At 32.3% G+C, this 19205-nt stretch overlaps 2 protein-coding genes and 1 long non-coding RNA gene across 11 annotated transcripts in view; 2 read left to right on the top strand and 1 right to left on the bottom strand.

The window, feature by feature from the left end:
• Arv1 (ACAT-related protein required for viability 1) overlaps nt 1–14282 on the bottom strand; it is a 100527-nt gene extending 86245 nt beyond the window's left edge. For 2 of the 7 annotated variants that reach the window (XR_004491841.2, XM_033481223.2), the window contains exon 1: nt 10227–10391. Coding sequence is in view for 1 of the 7 variants with exons in the window: in XM_033481221.2 (XP_033337112.2) it covers nt 14190–14267 (78 nt within the window). In the remaining 6 variants the exon portion in view is untranslated. Of the gene's footprint in view, nt 1–10226; nt 10393–14189 lie in introns of those variants that run through there. The other 5 variants (XM_076522405.1, XM_033481220.2, XM_033481221.2 and 2 more) reach the window with 4 other exon arrangements.
• LOC117226642 (aldo-keto reductase family 1 member A1) overlaps nt 1–19205 on the top strand; it is a 29302-nt gene that overhangs the window by 5791 nt on the left and 4306 nt on the right. For 2 of the 3 annotated variants that reach the window (XM_033481217.2, XM_033481218.2), the window contains exons 2-3: nt 11260–11430; nt 18716–19069. In XM_033481217.2, the coding sequence (XP_033337108.2) occupies nt 11260–11430; nt 18716–19069 (525 nt within the window). The remainder of the gene's footprint in view (nt 1–11259; nt 11431–18715; nt 19070–19205) is intronic. The other variant, XM_033481219.2, reaches the window with a different exon arrangement.
• LOC143259541 (uncharacterized) lies at nt 3441–8252 on the top strand. Its single transcript, XR_013033544.1, has 2 exons — nt 3441–6375; nt 6508–8252. It is a non-coding gene; the product is annotated as an uncharacterized LOC143259541 (long non-coding RNA).

Genomic DNA, 19205 nt, shown 5'->3' with positions numbered 1-19205 from the left:
GGTGTCTTATCAATCTATCCACCAGTATAGTGTTACAAGCCATGGACCAGGCAGCATTGCGTGGCCGAAGGTTTGATGCGCTTTTGGAATTTTGATAAGGGAATTGTATGGACTAGCCAATGTTTATCTCATCACCGGGGCGCCACTATAGAGATAAATGTTTCGTGAACTAGCCGATGTCTATTTCATCATAGGGACATCACTAGGTATGGTAGGGTAGAGATTTAGAGTTTGGTTACCTCGTAACTTTTACAAAGAAATGAGATAATTGAATATGGTAACTTAATAGACTCGTAAAAGATAGTCTATTACAAGCTTTCAGTTTAATACAATTGTATGTTGTTAAGTGTATCGCGGATTCTTGATCGCACTCATAGTTTGTCGTACTGGGTAGGCGGGACCTTATAACCTTGAAATGATGTACGTACTCGGTTAAAATGCTCGAAAGAAAGTCAGATTCTATCTCGCTAAAGTTCCTTTGTCAGTAACTGACTTGAAAATAAGCCAAATTTTAGTCGCGTTTGGGCCCTTTATATACCCAAATTTTCTTGAAAAACAGTAGAGGAGATGTCCATATGTGCCCTGATCCCAGAAAATTCGTCATCGTATCCCTTCGAGGATATTTGACTCACAATACAGTAAAGTCTCCCTAATTGATGCTTAGATTGTGCACAAAATTGGACAATTTGGGAAGAAGAGATATGATTATTCGAGCCTTGCTGTTCGTTTTTATAATTATGAATTGTCAACAACTATAAAAACGAGCTGCAAGGCTCGAATAATCGTATCTCCTATTTCCAAATTGTCCATTTTCGTGCATAATCTGAGTGTCAATTAGGGAGACATTAGTGTATACGTTCCTAGAAAGGAGTAAGAAAAATACGTCGGAAATTCTCCATACGTTACAATAGCAAAATGATGACTTAAATCCACCCTAATATCACATAGACTACATCATATTACACTTTAAATAAAATCCCCGACATCGAGGGAAAAAAATGATCGAGAGACTGGCCTGGAATAACCTCCCTATACCTTGATTGGGAGGGTAATTATGGGATAAAATCGAAAAATCAGTTTTTTGCCTGTTTTCCCTAGTTAATGATATTTAAAAATTCTGAGGAAAATCTGAGACATCCTAGGCGCCAAAACATAGAGTCCGCAATTTTCTTCAAATTTTTAAACTGAAAATCCTGTTCGTAAAAAATCAAAAACATCAAAAAAAGTAGTGAAATGCAGATTTCACATGAAAGTGCTAGAGTGACAATGTTGAAGTTTTTACAGCAACGATATATTATTATAATTATTGTTCATGATTTTTTCAGATTTTTTAATTGGCTGCGTCGTAGCCAAGAAACGTAAAAAGTGATGTTTTCGACGTTTTTCCCGCGAAAAACTGAGCTAATCTTAAAATTGTTTAAAAAAGTATGTTTACCGAACATTGGACAAAAGATTATATTACCGATAAATTTCTGGACACATCATAGTCCACAAAATTGCTTATACCGCAGGAGTACAAGCAGAAATTCTACATGTATCTAAAAACACAACAGATTTAATACAATCGTTAAATGTATTAGAATATGGAAAACCTTTGCACACAGCTTTTCTGATTCCATCGTATCACATGATCATGAAATAAATTTTCACGAGCAGAATAATATAATAAAACTATAATCGTCAACGCACAATCAGTTTTCGTCTGCAGGATTTAGAATTGTATTCAAATACATATATTTGGTATAAAAGCAGCTACATAGGAGACCGTCCAGAAAACTTTGACAATTCGGTTGATTACTGTTATTTTAAAAAGGTATACACATTCCGACGTGCGTGGTGCAAAACATTTTTGGCCTACAACATTTTTTTCAAAAGTATTGTTATTGTCACAATTACACAGAATAACTTATCGTTATTCATTATAAACAGGATTTGTTATTAAACATATTTAACATCTATATTCTTTGTTTTATTTCTATCTATTATTAATAACCTGTAAATTATAATTGCATCTTGGGCCAAATAATAAACATCGTAGAAAAGTTAATTGCAGAAACTTTCAAATAATAATCTACGTCGAGAAGTTAACTGCTGCAGATAACTTCTCTGAGTGGACTATTAATTGACCATTTGTACAATAAAAAATATAAAATAGATTTGCACGAATTTTTCAAACAAACAGTCAATTTTGATATTTAAAAAAAATGTCACGATAAGAGCTATTTACATTATTGTAAAGAGCTCTTGACAGGCTATTAAACCAAGTATATCCAAAAAATAAAATTTCAAAAAATCAAGGGGAATGGGGGTAAGTTATGGAAACAAATTTTCTGTTTCAATTACAGCCACATTATAGAGCACAACATACTTTGTATATAATCATTTTTTAATATCTTACACCATTTTGAATATACTGACGATAATAAGGAAATTCGTAACATTTTTGAGGGGCTGTTTTCACCCCAAGAACCGTTTTAGAACATACTTAGGAAAATTATTTCATTTTTAGGATGACTTAAACTACATTTGTACAAAGTTGTAGATTTTATCGAATTTTCGATACCGATGTTCCCAGGTGAGATTCATTGATAGCCATAACAACTGTCTACCCTACTCATTGCAACAAGAAGTGAAATGAATAGCTTTTGTGATTATCAGCATACCTCAGGCAGCACAAACATATATTGCGCTTATCTGTCCATATCAGAACGATGATAATACCTTTACTTATTTAAAATTTGAAATTTATTTTAAAGTCCCCGACATCTTACACGCAATTGGCCCTCGTGTAATAAAATAAAAACCATAGAGAGCCAGATTATCAGCAAAACACCTAGTTACGTCCGTTCGCAAGTCACCCTAACGGGCCTTTCTACCAAGTAAAACCCCATCTAGCGGTTATTTTCTAACCATCTTGGGCCCATCCGTAGTGGGCCGTCTTATACCCTCGTGAAATTTGTAGTGGGCAGTGATCACTTCGCCAAAAAGAGACACTGTCCAAAGAGAAGTTGTCTAATTAGACAAGTACGAGTCCTCCTGATGTACATTTCTCATATAAAAACGCGACACTGACCAAAACACGAAAATTCACAATTTGCTAGTCCTGATGACATAGTTGTCGACGTTTAGATAGTCAAGCAAGTTATTTGCACATAATATACGATATTATGTTGTTCCGATAACAAATACTCGCACAAAGTTAATTCGGCGTGTGTAAGTCACGATAGACTGAGGTACAACTTACTGAAGATCTCGCGACCCAACACTACTACGTACAGTACCGAACAAAAATAAGTTAAACCACGTACGAAAACAAGAACACGAAGACAAGACACGAAAATACGAGCCACGAAGCTCCTGGAAGAGCACAGGATTATGGACAAAAACACCTTTTTTTATTTCATTAAAAACATTATTAAATTACTAATTTGTATCATGCAAAGAAAATATGTTTAAACTAAAAAATGTCTGAGAAGTCGAAATATATTTTTAGTGCATTAAATAAAAATTCTAGTATTTAATGAGAATTTCGGCAAAGCAAAAATTTATTTTTGGTGGTGGCTAAAGGTGACTGAGTTAAGAAGAAGGGAAAGGGAAACGTTTCGTCCGGAACCCGCTAGAGAACTTATCAGTAAGGCTGTACTAGCGGGCCCTTGCCTTAGATGTTGGGATGTCGATAGGACGGACGAAGTCTGTATACAGGGTGTTCCACAATTATTTTAACAGCCGAAAATGAGGGATAGCTAAGGTCATTTGAAGTAACCTTTTCCTTTGCGAAAATGTAATCCGCGGCTTCGTTTACGAGTTATTAACGAAAAACACTGACCAATGAGAGGCGAGTGCTTCGGCCGTGGAGCGATAGAAGGGTGATAGAAGATGGGGGGGGGGGGGCTCCGTGCTGCGTTCGAATCAATAAACAAGTCACGGAGCGTGAACTTCCAAATTTTATTTTACTACGTTACAGTGATAATTTTAAGAAAAACGCTATTCATCCTTATTTCAGAATGTCTGAAGAATATTTACTAATTTTTCGGACCCGAAATAATATGTAGTTTAACCGTGAGAGCCGTTTTAATTTTCTGGTGTGCATGACACATCATGTGTACCGTATGAAATTTTTAAGCAAGGTGTACAGTGAAGATTAACAAAGTACGTAAATGATATTTTAATTTAAATAATTCCGCGTCCGAACACAATCCAACGAACGATTCGTAACGCTAATTTAATAAATAATAATCGTGTTAAAGGACGTAAGAGACTTGTTTGTTAGAGAAATATGAAGAATATTATCAATAAAAAACTCACCCATTTAGTTGTAAATCCACTTCATGCACGGAAATGTGTGCAGGAAGGTAGTGCATTGACCTCGTACGATGTATGATGTACTGTAAAGCTGATCTGTATCCGACGGTAACGAACAATCTCCAGGCAGGCTATTCCAACGTTCACTTTCACTGCATTATCACTAAACATATATCAATAATATCTGCTGACGAACTTTCCTGGGTTAATATGCATGGCCCTGAAAAGAGACAATTTTTTAATGCTGCGTGTTCAAAGTTCGTATCGTTAACAACACGTACTGCGTACGAACCGCAGAAGATTAGCAGGATGGACGACAATGTTTCGTTTTCCTACGAGCGAGTTTCAACTGTTTCCCATCGAACGCGAACATTGTTGGCCATCGTGCCAATCTTCAGCAGTTCGTTCCAAGCATTAATATGAAAAGGACATTGCGAGAGAATTTTCTTAATTATTCTTGTACGGCGCGATCAACGTGTTTACTTCAAGGGTGCTGTAAAGGGTTCAGGAGAACATTACGAAATATGTCAACGCGATACGTGTTTTTAACGGAGCAAACTTTGAACGTGTCGTATTCAAAAATCGGCTGTTTTCAGGTCCATGCATATTAACGCAGCAAAGTTTGTCCGCAGATATTATTGATAAGTTATCAGTGTTTAGTGATAATGTAGTAAAAGTGACCGTTGGAATAGCCTGCCTGGAGACATCCTTCTGTTCGTCGCCGTCGGATACAGATCAGCTGTGCAGTTCATCATACATTGTACGAGGTCAATGCACTATCTTCCTGCACACATTTCCGTGCATGAAGTGAATTTACAACTAAATGGGTGAATTTCTTATTGATAATATTCTTCATATTTCTCTAACAAACATATCCCTTACATCCTTTAACGCGATTATTATTTATTAAATTAGTTTTGCGAATAGTTCGTTGACTTGTGTTTGGACGCGGAATTATTTAAATTAAAATATCATTTACGTACTTTATTAATATTCACTGTACACCTTGCTTAAAAATTTCATATAGTATACACGAGGTGTCATGCATACCAGAAAATTAAAACGGCCGTCACGGTTAAATTACTCATTATATCGGGTCCGAAAAATTAGTAAATATTCTTCAGGCATTCTGAAATAAGGATGAACACCGTTTTTCTTAAAATTATCACTGTCACGTGGTAAAAAAAAATATCAGAAATTCATCCTCCGTAACTTGTTCATTGATTCGAACGCGGCACAGAATCTCCCTTCAGCTGTCACACTCAGTGGTAGGAGCATGTGGCGCTCGATCGATCGACCACATTATGGTTCGCGCCTTCACCTCTCATTGGTCAGTGTTTTTCGTTAATAACTCGTAAACAAAGCCGCGGATTGCATTTCCACAAAGGAAAAAGTTAATTCAAATGACCTCAGCTACCCCTCATTTTCGGCTGTTAAAATAATTGTAGAACACCCTGTATATACAAATTGAGGCGGATCGATTACTTGCGGGAAAAGGAGCCATCTGTTGGCGGGTCTGAAGATAGTCATCACAGACTTAAAGGTACGGTAATTGGGTCATCTACCTTACGTACATTTCGTGGAATAATACAGAAAATACTAAAGAAATTGATGCTCAAAAAATTATTATGATCAAATATGCTATATTTTTGTCCAGTACTGTACATATGTAGTTACACGCCCACATACACAATTATGTTTTATTTATATGTGCAGTTATAAATAAACCAAATGAAAGCACAGAATTTAATTAACATTTATATGTATAACTAATAATTGTAGACTCCATATCTTTATTTTTCTACATAAAGATTTTAATTGTAAGTAAGACAAATACAGCACGAAATGTTAGCTACGAATGTATTTATGTATTACAAACATTTTTAAATATATTACAATATACAGATATTCGTTATTAGAGCAAAATTTATTTTAAACAATCTATTGAAAAGAACAATTATAAAATTAAACATAAACAAAACAAAACTCAAAATGATACATTGAATATTTCATGCAACTATTATTGTGTTAAATTAACGCAAAAATTTTCTTGAGCACTTCGTGTATACATAGGTAAATGTTTCTATCACTCTATCTCCAATTTTTTGTGAATAAACACTTAATTTAATGTTTTAAACTTTTAATATTTAAAACTTGACGGCGATCTACGTACATACTTCTAACTAATATATCTACCTAACCTAGATCTACCATTTGAAGTTTTTTACATATCTCAGTACATACTTAACAATATATCAATAATATCATGGAAACATAATTGAGATATATGGAGAGACTGACTGCATAATATTATCAGATTATACATATATTATAAACCTAAAATTCTGGACATTTTAATCAATCCACACTATTATATGAAGTGCTGAACGAGAGAATAAGTTAATATGTACAAGTTGAGGGACTATTCAAGAAAATTTACTGTATAAATATAATAAAGACACTTTCATAAGAAATCATTCAATACATTACATTATTAGAGCAACGACTAAAATAAAAAATGTGTAAAATCTAACTAAATTGTATCTCCACATTTTTATGTGGCAATGTATATCAACCAATTTTGCTGTTAAACAAATTTACTATGCAGCAGACATTTCTTGTATTTTGTGAGATAATTTATACTTTTCATTGTGTTCTCATAAAATAAATTACTGAATAAAAGACAAATGAATGTAATTTCTAAAGAATTTCTGAGAAAAAGCAAATTTTTAAGTAGCAATACATTTTGTTTCAGTGGAAACAACTATTATTATACAACTGTTACTACATTAAAATGTAAATCTCATCATTAGTATTTGTATAACAATTACTATAACAAATACTATGCTTTTTGTCCATGACTGAATATCCTCGAAAAAGCAGCACCACAACAGTTACGGCAGTGATTGTTTCTGCATTCATAATTATCCACAATTAGGCGTGAAAATAATTTGTACATTCAGATGTATTGTATAATCTAAACTGTTTTATAATGTACTCTCTTTTCCATTTCATATATTGTTTTAGTGTTATATAATATCACTCTCTCCCCCCTGTTTAATTCAAACAAAATAAGAATCTTATTTGAAATTAACCTAGTAATGCAAGCGTTCTGTAAACTAATATTGAAATAGAATGAAGTTGCAGTGATAAAATGAAATTAAGATTCATAAGTGTAAGATTTTTGTCCAAAATGTGTATGAACAACTTTAATTTACACAAACATATCTGTAATCTCTTATAACTCCATTATTTAAAAATATTGGATAAAATAAACATAAATCAAAATATATGTGCATAGAATAACATAAATCCCAACATATATGTCAAGGTTATTCATCAATATTCTTTTACAACTTAATATATCCTTTGTTCAACTATTTCTATTATGTGTTTTCTATACGTATAAATAAATTCATGATCAGTTTTTCTATTATGTGATCAAAAATCACATTTGTGTGACATTTAAAGAACCTCGTAGATAATTTCAAACAGAAAATCTACTAGTTAAGATAAAATGTAGAAAACAGGAAGTAGGAGCAACTAGGTATGAAAGAAGTTTTGTCGAATTAAGTTACTATTATATACTTCAGTTTTATTTACAACACATTTGTATACGGCATAAATTTAGTAAACAAGTGATATTAATATTTGTATTTTCGTATATGCAAATCTGAATATGTCAACTGTTTGTCAAAACACAAAAATGAAGTATAAGAAATAAAAGACATTTACTACATAATATTTTTGAAAATGGGAGAATTCATAGATGTGAATGCTATATTAGTTACTATTAACAAAATCTAACGATCATTGGCAAATATGTTAGAAGACAATAAGATTAAGTTTTTCAAGAAAAGTAATAAAACAAAGATTGCATGAAGTTGAATTAAAATGTTGCAAGAGTAAATATAGGTCACATATTAATAAAACAAATGTGAAGAAAAAAATATTTGCTTTTATGAAAAAATATCTGGCTAAGTTATTTTAATTTGGAAAAATGTAATATGGAATAATGAAAATAACAAATTATGGCAATTTAAAAAAAGCATCAAGTTTAATGATGAATAAATTAATCATATCAGAAATCATTTATTACGACAACTGTTAAATTTGATGGAGCATTATTGATGATGTCAGAGTAATTGTCAATAATTAAAATTAAATTAAATTAAACTAATATATTAAATAAAAAGTTATAAGAAGCACTGAAATTGAAAAAATTGATTCTGATAAATGATCTAACAATAAGACACAACAGAATCTTATTAAATATGTATAACAGAGACTAATTCGATACAGTGATTCAAAGCCAAAATTGTGCACCACATATCAGAAAATGTTTTGTCTCATAAAAAAGTTTAGGGATCATATGGATTAGATCATCTCACAGCTAAAATCGTATATTACTAATATCCCTATTATTTTTCACAGGGAAGCCCTGAAAATAAATGAAAATTATAAAACATATGGAAGTATATAGTGCTTAGCTCATTGGGTTGTGTTGTAAAGTTGAAAATTGAAATTCAGATAGAGATGAAGCAAACTACAATAAAATAGCAATTAATTGTTGTAAGAAATTTTCAAAATGGTAAAAGTTATCGCAATGTTAGTACTGTTCAATATATCGTGAAATGATATCAAAATGAAGATAGAATAAATAATATGCCAAGAAAAAGCTCCAAACGAGAAACTGAGTGTGCATGATAAAAGATAATTAGTGCCCCTAAACTTACTAACGAAGTTGAAACATATTTAGGAAAAAGTGTAAACCTCAAAACAATAAAAAGAGTATTAGAAAAACAAAATTTATTTTAAGCCTCTCGTGAGTGAGGAAAATAGAAAAAAAAATTATATTTTGCAAGAAACTGTTTGAACAAAGATTTTAATTTTTGAAAAGGACTATTTTTAGAGATGACAACCTAATGAAGAGTTCAAAATAAAAAATTTAAACTGTACTATGAAGCATGGAGGTCAATTAATGATGATCTGGGGTTGTACGTTTACTGCTGAAATGGGTAGTTTAGAATTTATCGAAGGCAATATGAACAAATATGATCATATATATATATATATGTAAATATTTTGAAATAGAATTTAAAAGAGCAGTGTTGAAAAATTGGGAACAGTAGACTGGCTAAACCGTGGGAACCCAATAAAATATTAAAATTTAATTTAAGCAACTTATGTAACTTATTAAACGATTTTTTTAAATGTACGGTTTTAGCTATGACGCATTTTGTAGACTAAGTACTAGTAATTTCATTTTTCTGTGTACATAAAAAGGTTCATTTGTTTTTGTATTACTACATAATAAATATAGGTAAATTTATAATATATTTATCCATATTTGCATCGACTGCAAGATCATTAGCAATAGAAAACATTAATTATTCACTGAATAATATATACATTTACTGAATAAAATATTTATCTTATAATAAAGGAAATTGAAATACATATATGACTGCAACATTAATTCGATAAACAACTGCGTATATATTGCTATATTTGTATCATTGAAGAATACAAACTTTTTCTTCGACATTAATACTGTTCACATTTTTACTTATGTTAGATTATAATTGTACTCATGTGTCTGGAACTTTATGACGAAACTATGCATTTAGAACATTCACAGTTTATTAATATGTATGTCTGTTCAAGGAAACGTAATCTTAACTGTGATACATACTTAAGCAAAATTGAGGTTAAGAATCGAACCATCCATAAGGATAAACTGCTGAATTTGTTCCTTATTATAAACTTTCTAATTATTCCACAAATTGTTTACCATACTTCTCTTTATAATAACATATCAAAACAATATAACAATATTGATGCAACACATTATTGAAATATCTTAATAAATAGTACTAAGTTTACAAGCATATTAATAACTACTAAAAAGATCTTTAACTTACTTAGTTGTTCATGTGTATTCTATTATTCAATCAAAACCAATACTATGAGTTCAACAATAAATTTCACGTTCATCGAAACAAGACCGGTTTCTTGTAACACATATGGCACATGTAGTAAATACTTCTCATCTGCAATTATCTATGCTCTACAACCGTATGTACTTATTCGAAATACGCTTCTAAGTAGGGATGCTATTTCATCTTTCTTCTTATTGGCTAGCGCAATTGAACATATATTATGAAAATAGTAAATTTGAAATTTTGTTTTAAGCAATAATTTCACTTTATTCATATAATAGTGTTTTTATTAAATCACTTTTATTCCATCTTTTTGATCTGAATACAATTATTTACGATTACATGAATTCATTTATGTACTTTCATTAGATTTTGTATTGTATTGTATTGTTTATTTGTATAAATGAACAAAATTGAAAACAGTGTTATTTAATTACTTTTTTGTATTTTTTAACATCAATGAAAATATGATATTAGCAATACTTCAACATGTTTAATAGCTACTATAGAGTAGATATTATTATAGAGTATAAAATATAAAATATATAATTTATCTCAATTTAAACAGTAACATTCGATGTTAATGTAACTATTAAAGATATTTCTATACAATTTATTTATTTTTTACATAACTTATTGCTTTTTTTGTATTTTTGAACTTAAAAAAATTCAAAGTTAAAAATTTAATTTACGTTCTTTCGAATAAGACAAATCAGACCTAGACAAAAATATTTTCCTTTTGAATTATTATTAGACCAGGAATCTTTTGTAAGATACAGGAACAATTTAGAAATTTCTACTTTTTGATTAATAAATTTAATAAATTGAGAATAATATATTCATACTCTCCAATTGTTTTAATCTTTCTACTATTGCAAATCATAGTCAGTCATTTTTGTCATGAATGTATAAAATCCAGAACTTATTTATTTAAATTTGAAATGAGAACACAAACATTTAAACTATAATAATGAAAGAACAAAAATAGAATCTAATGACATCATTTCTTTTCAAGGCAACTAATGAAGAAGAGCTGGAAACCGCTTTAAATATTGCCTTGGAGGCTGGATACAGACATATAGACACAGCTCCAGTATATGAAAATGAAAAAGTAATTGGTAGAGTCCTTAAAAAATGGATTGACTCTGGAAAAATAAAACGATCTGAACTCTTCATCGTCACAAAGGTAGTATAAACACAGCTATAATTTAACTACTCTATGTTACTCTTACTGAATCCTTTTTATTTTCCTAAGTATTTATTATTCAGAAAATTATTCGGAGTGTAGCATTTAAAACATGTCATTTAAATATTTTACATAGTATTGTTGATGGGGAAAAATGCATCAAATAAACCGTGCTTGGTCTTGAAGGTATATGTATAATCTGGTGTCACTAATTATGAAAGATATAAAGGAGACATAGAGGAGATGAAATGTCAACTGGATTTTTTAAATAGAATACCTTTTTGTATTACATTAGATCAGTGCAAAAAATCGTACCTTATTTCAACAACATATTTTTGTATTTTGACAATATTTACATTGTAAACAAAAATTTTGAAAAAAGTAAAAGAAAGATTCCTTTGTGCCATGTCATTCTCTACAAATTTTAGAAAAATGTAATGGTGGTAAATACTGTAAAAGAACGTTCGATACGTTTAGCAAAACTGAACAGTTTTTGTAAATTGTCTACAAGTAATTGTCTACAATAGTTGGAGATCTTATGCTTAATTTATTGTACAATTATCCCAATAGCAAACTGAAAAATTCCACAGAAATTCAAAAAATCAACCTTCCCGCGTTTTAAAAAATGTTAACTAATGAAATTTATCAACTGATCTGTTCCCACTTGTTGTTGGTATATGTATTGCTACTATAATTACTTATAACAGTTATAATACAATGACATTCATTCACATTTGTTTCTATTCATCTATATACTTCTATTTCTGAAGAAAATTAAAGAAATAAATATTCCACAATAAACCTTAACCAATCATGACATGCAATGTATAAGAAACGCTTACGCTGATAGATTTAATGAAATTCGTCATGAGGTGTTACTAATATTTCAAATTATTAGATCTTATATCAAGGTTGTTGATCTGACCACTTGTATTAACAGTGAGTTAATAGATGTATTTCCTTATAGAAATATCCTAAAACTATTATTACACAATCTTCTATTGGAGTTGACCTTGTACAAACTTGAACGACTTTCCCAATACATATCCATTATGAAATACTGTGCGTTACATACATTTTATGATATTTTATGACATTTATAATATTTTCTCTTGCAATTCAATAGTAATTTCGATTTCATTTTTACTAATTCATTGAATATATGGCGAACGGTAATAGTAGGAACTATAAATTTTCTGCTCAACCTAACAATTTAGGTTTGAGAATGGTAAAATATTATAAAAAATGTATATTTTTGTAAATGAGAAGATCTATAGCAAAACAAAAAGAATTCTGGAAGTTTTAATATTTGATTCTTGGTTTCCTGTAAAAATGATGATTAAGGAAAGAAACGATTTTCAAGTTAGTACTCAGGGCATCAAAATCAGGAATCAAGTATTAGTTGTTGAAATGCAAAAAAAGAAGTTGAAATTATTATATTAAATAAATACGCTGTGATTGAATGGAGTAGTAAAATTTTATTTTTTTTTTACTAAAGTTTACAATCCATTTACTTAAAATGAATTTCATTTATGTTCATCTCCATTACAAAATAAAAATGTATAAATCAGAACTTTAAAGTACTCCGATTTCAATGGCCCTAAAACATGTTGTAAAGGACGATATCCTGAACAACTTTTTCCTTTTCCATTTACGGCAGCCGAACCTTAGTTTTCGAGATATTAAGGAAAAATTGTTGTTGTTGCTGCATTGAATTGTCTATGCGTGTGTGAAGCAAGGCGACACTCCAATAAACGAACCAAAACCTAACCGGATACTCATTGATAACAAATGTGTATATAAACCCGACGTGCTCTAAATAAAGTAGTCATTAACCAAGCAGATTCAAACCAAGCAATATCTCTTTATTTCGTTAATACTATAGACCTTTTCCACCAGTCACATATTCTAATTGCTATGTTCATATTCTCTACGTAAATATTCAATAATTATAGTATTGTCTAGATTCCTTTGATTCCACGGACTTTGAAATAATTCAAGACAAAATCGATATTTACTTTGTTCATACCGAGATAGTTCCTCACGCGAACCGGTGATTTTAAGTATACGGTAAGAAGAGAGTTAAAGAGCTATGTGTGTATAGTGTGCGTAAGCTGCCAATCGCCGCTCCTTCACTGTTTTCTTTCAAACATGATGACGCACCAGGAAGGACGCTTGGTCAAATATAGAACATAATCAGAGGTTTAAGATAGGTAATCTTGCAAAAATGCCTTCATAATATAAAATACCGCCAACATTAGTAGTAACCAATATGCACTACGAAGAGTTAGCCCAACAACACTATGACAGGGTGAAATTTGGTTACATTCGAGAGCTAACCCTGTTAGTTAAATTTCCACTCCACCTAATTTGAACCTAACTCAAACCTAACTGTGTGGTTAGGTTAACCTCGAATATTTTAAACTTCTTTTTGGCAAAATTTTTATACTTGTATTTATTATGCAATTCTGCTTCTAAAACTGTATTTTATGCAAACTATTCTGCTTTTAAAATTGTGAACAAGAACCCCAATCATTAGTAATCTTTTTACATGCGTTGTGCCTAATGAAATTTCTGTTTCTTTTCTTAAACTCTTTCTTCTTGTCCGGTAACATTACATTAAGATTAATATTGAAGTTATCACTGAATGTTATGTTATTCTAAATATTTTCATTTTATATATATTGCTCTGCAAATTTTAGGTTATACATATTTCTAGCAAAGGGACGGATCACGAAATTGCTTGTGTTAAGACTCACTTCTATTGCGTTGACTTTGCCCTGCCATGCTGTTCTGCCGACAGACTGAGCTGATCCTAATAAAATCCGCGTTTCCATTGCGTCGGCATAGGCCAATCGGGAAGGGAATTAGGCAAAGACAAACAAGTTGGAAGTGTTGAGTATCTTTTTAGTACCATTTGAGAAGAGTACAGTTTCACTTGAGAAGCCAAACGCTATATGCTGATTCGTTTTCCATCCGATGTCGGTAAAATATCGAAGGAAATCGTGCTAGATGGAAAAAAAGAACCTTCAGTCATTATTTGAAATATCATTTCAAATAACATGTTATTTTTTATTACAATTATTTGAATGATTATAGAGTTTTTAATATTTGGAGCTGGTTTACACCTCTTCCCTTTAAACAAATTGTTGTGTAGATTTCATAAAATAAAATCTTTTTGTTCATTATCATTTTGCAGATTATTTCGTTTGATCAGTTTGAAAAAAAAGAAATAATGAAATAATTTATTATATTTAAAATCGCTTTATCTCAAATAAATTGATAATATTTTTATGTCCAAATAACGGTACTGAAAATAATGGTGTGAAGTAAATGATTTCAGACAGTTATATTTTATTTTTATTTGAAATAAAAATTGTGCAGTTCTGTGTATCATCTATCGGTAGATCTCATCCTGCGAATTTCTCAGTTACGACAAATTTCCACAGAAAAAGCTTCTCATTTCTGCGATATATGCGTCAAAGCGAAGCGATTGATGTATAACATATGCAATTTCGTGATCCGTCCTTTTGATAGGAATGTTCCAATTTTAATTTGTACTCTATGCGATATTGCTATATTTCCTCTTAATAAAATTGATATTACATTATCATTAGAAGGTTAATCTACTTATAATTTCATATAATGAATAATTATTCTTCAAGATTTTTAAAAGTATTGCTGATCATCCTGGTTGCTTGATTTCCAAATTTGGTATAAAAAGCTTTTACCATACTTTTTAATGTAATAAGTATGTTTGCGATTTGCATCTGTACCTTTTTACAATTTCCCAGATCTATAATTCAATGTTTTGACCAGCGTATACACGAAAATAAGTTACGCAAAGGGATAGGCGATGCATGCGCAGGAGTTCCGCACAGCGGTGTGGTGCGTCTCCCGCGTGAACATTATAATTCTGAACTATGATTAGACAGAGGCCTAACGTCGCGTGGCGATTGTAATTTAGAATTACATATAATGTTCGCCCGGTAGACACGCCACGCCTCTGTGCAGGACTCCTGGCGCATCCGTTACCTATCTTATTCCTTGGAAGAGCTAACGAATGTCCCTATTGTACTACAGCTGTCGCTGCTGTATAGGTATCGCGTAGTGTCGCATCTGTAGCTAAGAAATGCGATACAATAGAGACACTTTTCAGCTTTCTGAGTGTCTCCGACACCGCCGCACGAGGCTAACTAGCAAGGATCGCCCCACCATATCACTTTCCTCCGCTCCCTAAAGTTGGAATTTAGCAGCGAATCCTGATAACCAGGATTATAACATACTAGGAAGAGAAAGATAAATAAAAGTAATTACTTTAATCTCATCAACTTTATTTTATTAAAATAAATCATCAAATAAAAATATCCGAGTTATTAAAATCGCTATTAAAAGCGTTACGAGTTTATATTTTCTTTTACTGCTTAAAATATATAACTACAACAGATTTTGATTTTATAGCTATAACAGATTTTGATGATTGTTTTTGCACGCCGTTTCAGTCACCGATTTCAACGGCTTTGGAATATGTTATAAGGAACGATATTCTGAACAAATTTTCCCTTTAAAAAAAAAACAGCGGTCAACCCTATTTTTGGAGATATTTGTGAAAAACTATTGCCATCGTAACGTTGAATTCTGCCTATAGTTGTGCATCTGTGAGTGCGTATGCATCAATTTGATTGCTCGTCGCTGCGCCGCACCTGCCGCTCAACTTCTGTTTATGGACAAGGATCATACATGGACTTTTTGTATGGTCGATCTCATAGCTGAACCCTATTACGTGATCAACTCCAAATCGGCGAGACCGTAGCTTTTCGACAAGTTCACCAAAAATTTAATTACATCCTTTTTAGAGATAGATCCTTAATTGCAAATATCTGGGAAACTAGAGAAGTCCACATATATTAGGGATGTGATTAGGCTGTTAGTGAACATGTTGAAAAGCTACTGCTGTACGTACAAAAATACATGCAAAATGCGGATTTCTTGCCGCTTCTGTGTATGAGATTTTTATTGTCTGTCAGTTATCGCGACTGTACAGAGTATCTCATTTGAAGTTACTCATTTGAAGAACTCAATTTTCTCCTAAACTATAGCTCGTTTCAAAAAATATTTCAAATGAACTTTACACTGTTTCGGGGGGGGGGGGCACCCTATAAAGATCACGAATTTTGGCTGCTTCCTAGATATCAAAGTGATCTTTCTTGGTTCTTTAAAATTAAACTGCATATTTTTTAATATAAGCAGATAGTGCATTTCATGATCAATTCATTGACTTATAATACTTTGGTCGCTCAAGGTTATTTAATGCCGTTTAAAGTTTACTTTCGTTATGTACGAAAAAATGTTCCTTATCTCATCTATTGAAAAGGACGACCACGACATGGATTAATTCTGTCTCTGAATGATAGCTTCGTATCCTTCAATGGTCTTCAATTAATTTGGCGGCAAACATCTCTAATTCCGTTTCATATTTTCAACGGTAGTGGGTTCTGGTAAACTTCATCTTTTATGCAGATCCACAAGAAAAAGTCTAGTGGTGGTAAATCTGAAGATCTGGGTGGGAAAGGGATCTAGAATTGTGGGCGGTAGCACCATCATGTAGGAACCACATTCGAAATCTGATAGAGAGGGGAACGTCTTCCAAAAGATTTTGCTGTTCATTGTTCAGAACATTGTTATAGCGTTCTCCTGATAAGTTTTGAACGGCATTAAATAACCTTGAGCGAGATCTGGTCTTCAAAGATCAAAGTATAATAGGTAAATGAATTGACTTTGAAATAAATTCTCTGCTTGTAAAAAACATACAAAAACACTTACAGTGTTCGATTAAAAAAATCAAGGACACCTTGAAATCTCGGAAGTATGTCCATCCAGCAAAAATTTGGACCATTATAGAATGTCCACCTCGAGATAGGGTAAGGTTCACTTTAAACATTTCTTATAAGGAATTATAGTTTAGGATAGGACTGGGTAACTTCTTTCGACTGCAAGCCATAAGCTCTCACCGTTGGAATGGTGATTTGGCGGTGGTGGGTGCGTGACTGTGTTAGGGAGAGAAGGAGAGGGGGAGATGTTTCTCGTCCAGGACCCGCTAGAGGACTCATCAGTAAGACTATCCTAGCAGGTCCTTGCCTTAGACGTTGAGATGTCGGTAAGAAGGACAATGTCTGTATATATAGAAATTGAGGCGGATAGATTACTTGCGGGAAGAGGAGCCATCTGTTGGCGGGTCTGGAGGTAGCCGCCACAGTGGAAAATGGGCAATTTGGGAAAAGTTATAGTTACCGATTGCGAACAACTATAAAAAAGAACCACAAAGCTCGAATAATCGTATCTCTTCTTCCCAAATTGTCCATTTTTGTGCACAATCTGAGCATTAATTAGGGAGAATTTACTGTACTTAGGTTCCGTAGACATTACTGCATGCACCTTACTATACACAACCAGTGCAGCCAGGAAATGTCACTACGCAAGACGACGCATACTCAGAGAGTTCCACACAACAGCGTGGGGCGTTTACCGGGCGAATATCGCAATTCTGAACTGTGAATGCGACGTGACGCAGAGTCTTTGTCTGATCGTAGTTCAGAATTGTCATGTTCGCACGGTAGCCCCCCCCCCCCCGCCGCGGTGTGGGACTCCCTGCGCATGCGTTGCCTTACGTAGTGACTTTTTTCCTGATTGCACTACACATAATATGGGTAACCTCGCGCACAGGAAATAATGTCATATCGTTTAATTACCACGCCGCAAGCGATGGTGTCGTATGAGGGTGAGAAATGTTTGAATATGCATAGCAGTAACAACATTAAGTATTGTAGGTAGCAGTAACAACAGCTCTATCTTTTTCTATCTCCAAAACTGGAGTCGATAAACAGAAAATCGTCCTTCATAACATAATTCGAAACAATTGAAATCGGTAACTGTGTAACGTTTTGACAACTTGACCCTTACTTCTTCAGTTTATATAAAAATAATAAAAAAATAAAAATAATAAATTACACTTTGGATTAATCATTACATTTCATGATTTTACGAAATACAAGCCACGTTTACATGTTTCCATCTCAACTATGACAACAATCAGGAAGTATCTCTTTGTTGTACATTTGTTCTTATATACGCCATCTCTCTCAGCCATAAAAGCATACGTATCATTTAAGTACAAAATCATGTTTGAGTCTACACTTATTCATAGCACTATACATATATTTAAATTAAATGTTTTGTATTATACAAGCGCCATTGACTGGTTTATTCTTTAAAACAATTTTCACAGCTGCCGCCATGTGGAACTACACCAACAGGTGTTGAAAAATGGATCAAAAAATCCTTGGGAGATCTTCAATTGGAATATTTAGATCTTTACTTGGTTCATACTCCATTTACATTCGTTGAGATAGATGACAAATTGTTTACGCTTGGAGAAGATGGGAATATCATGATGGATACGACTACTGATCATATAAAAGTTTGGAGAGAAATGGAAAAACAAGTAGAGTGCGGTCGAGCACGAGCCATTGGCTTATCAAATTTTACTAAGCGCCAAATTGAACGTGTTATAAAAAATGCGAAGATAAAGGTTTCTATGTTACAAATCGAATTGCATGTCTACTTTCAACAAAAGGAATTAGTAAGTAGCTTGCATATTTCAATAGTGAGTAACTCAATTGCTTAGATTTTAATTAGTATGACCAGTGGTAGACTAAAATATACTGTAAAGGAGTGGAAGCGAGACCTCATAAATGGGATTGGATGGTGCCAATGGA

The sequence above is a fragment of the Megalopta genalis genome, chromosome 5, assembly GCF_051020955.1.
Source record: "Megalopta genalis isolate 19385.01 chromosome 5, iyMegGena1_principal, whole genome shotgun sequence".
NCBI lineage: Eukaryota > Metazoa > Arthropoda > Insecta > Hymenoptera > Halictidae > Megalopta > Megalopta genalis.
The sequence above is the reverse complement of the archived record's forward strand: the minus strand, read 5'-3'. Positions and strand labels throughout refer to the sequence as shown.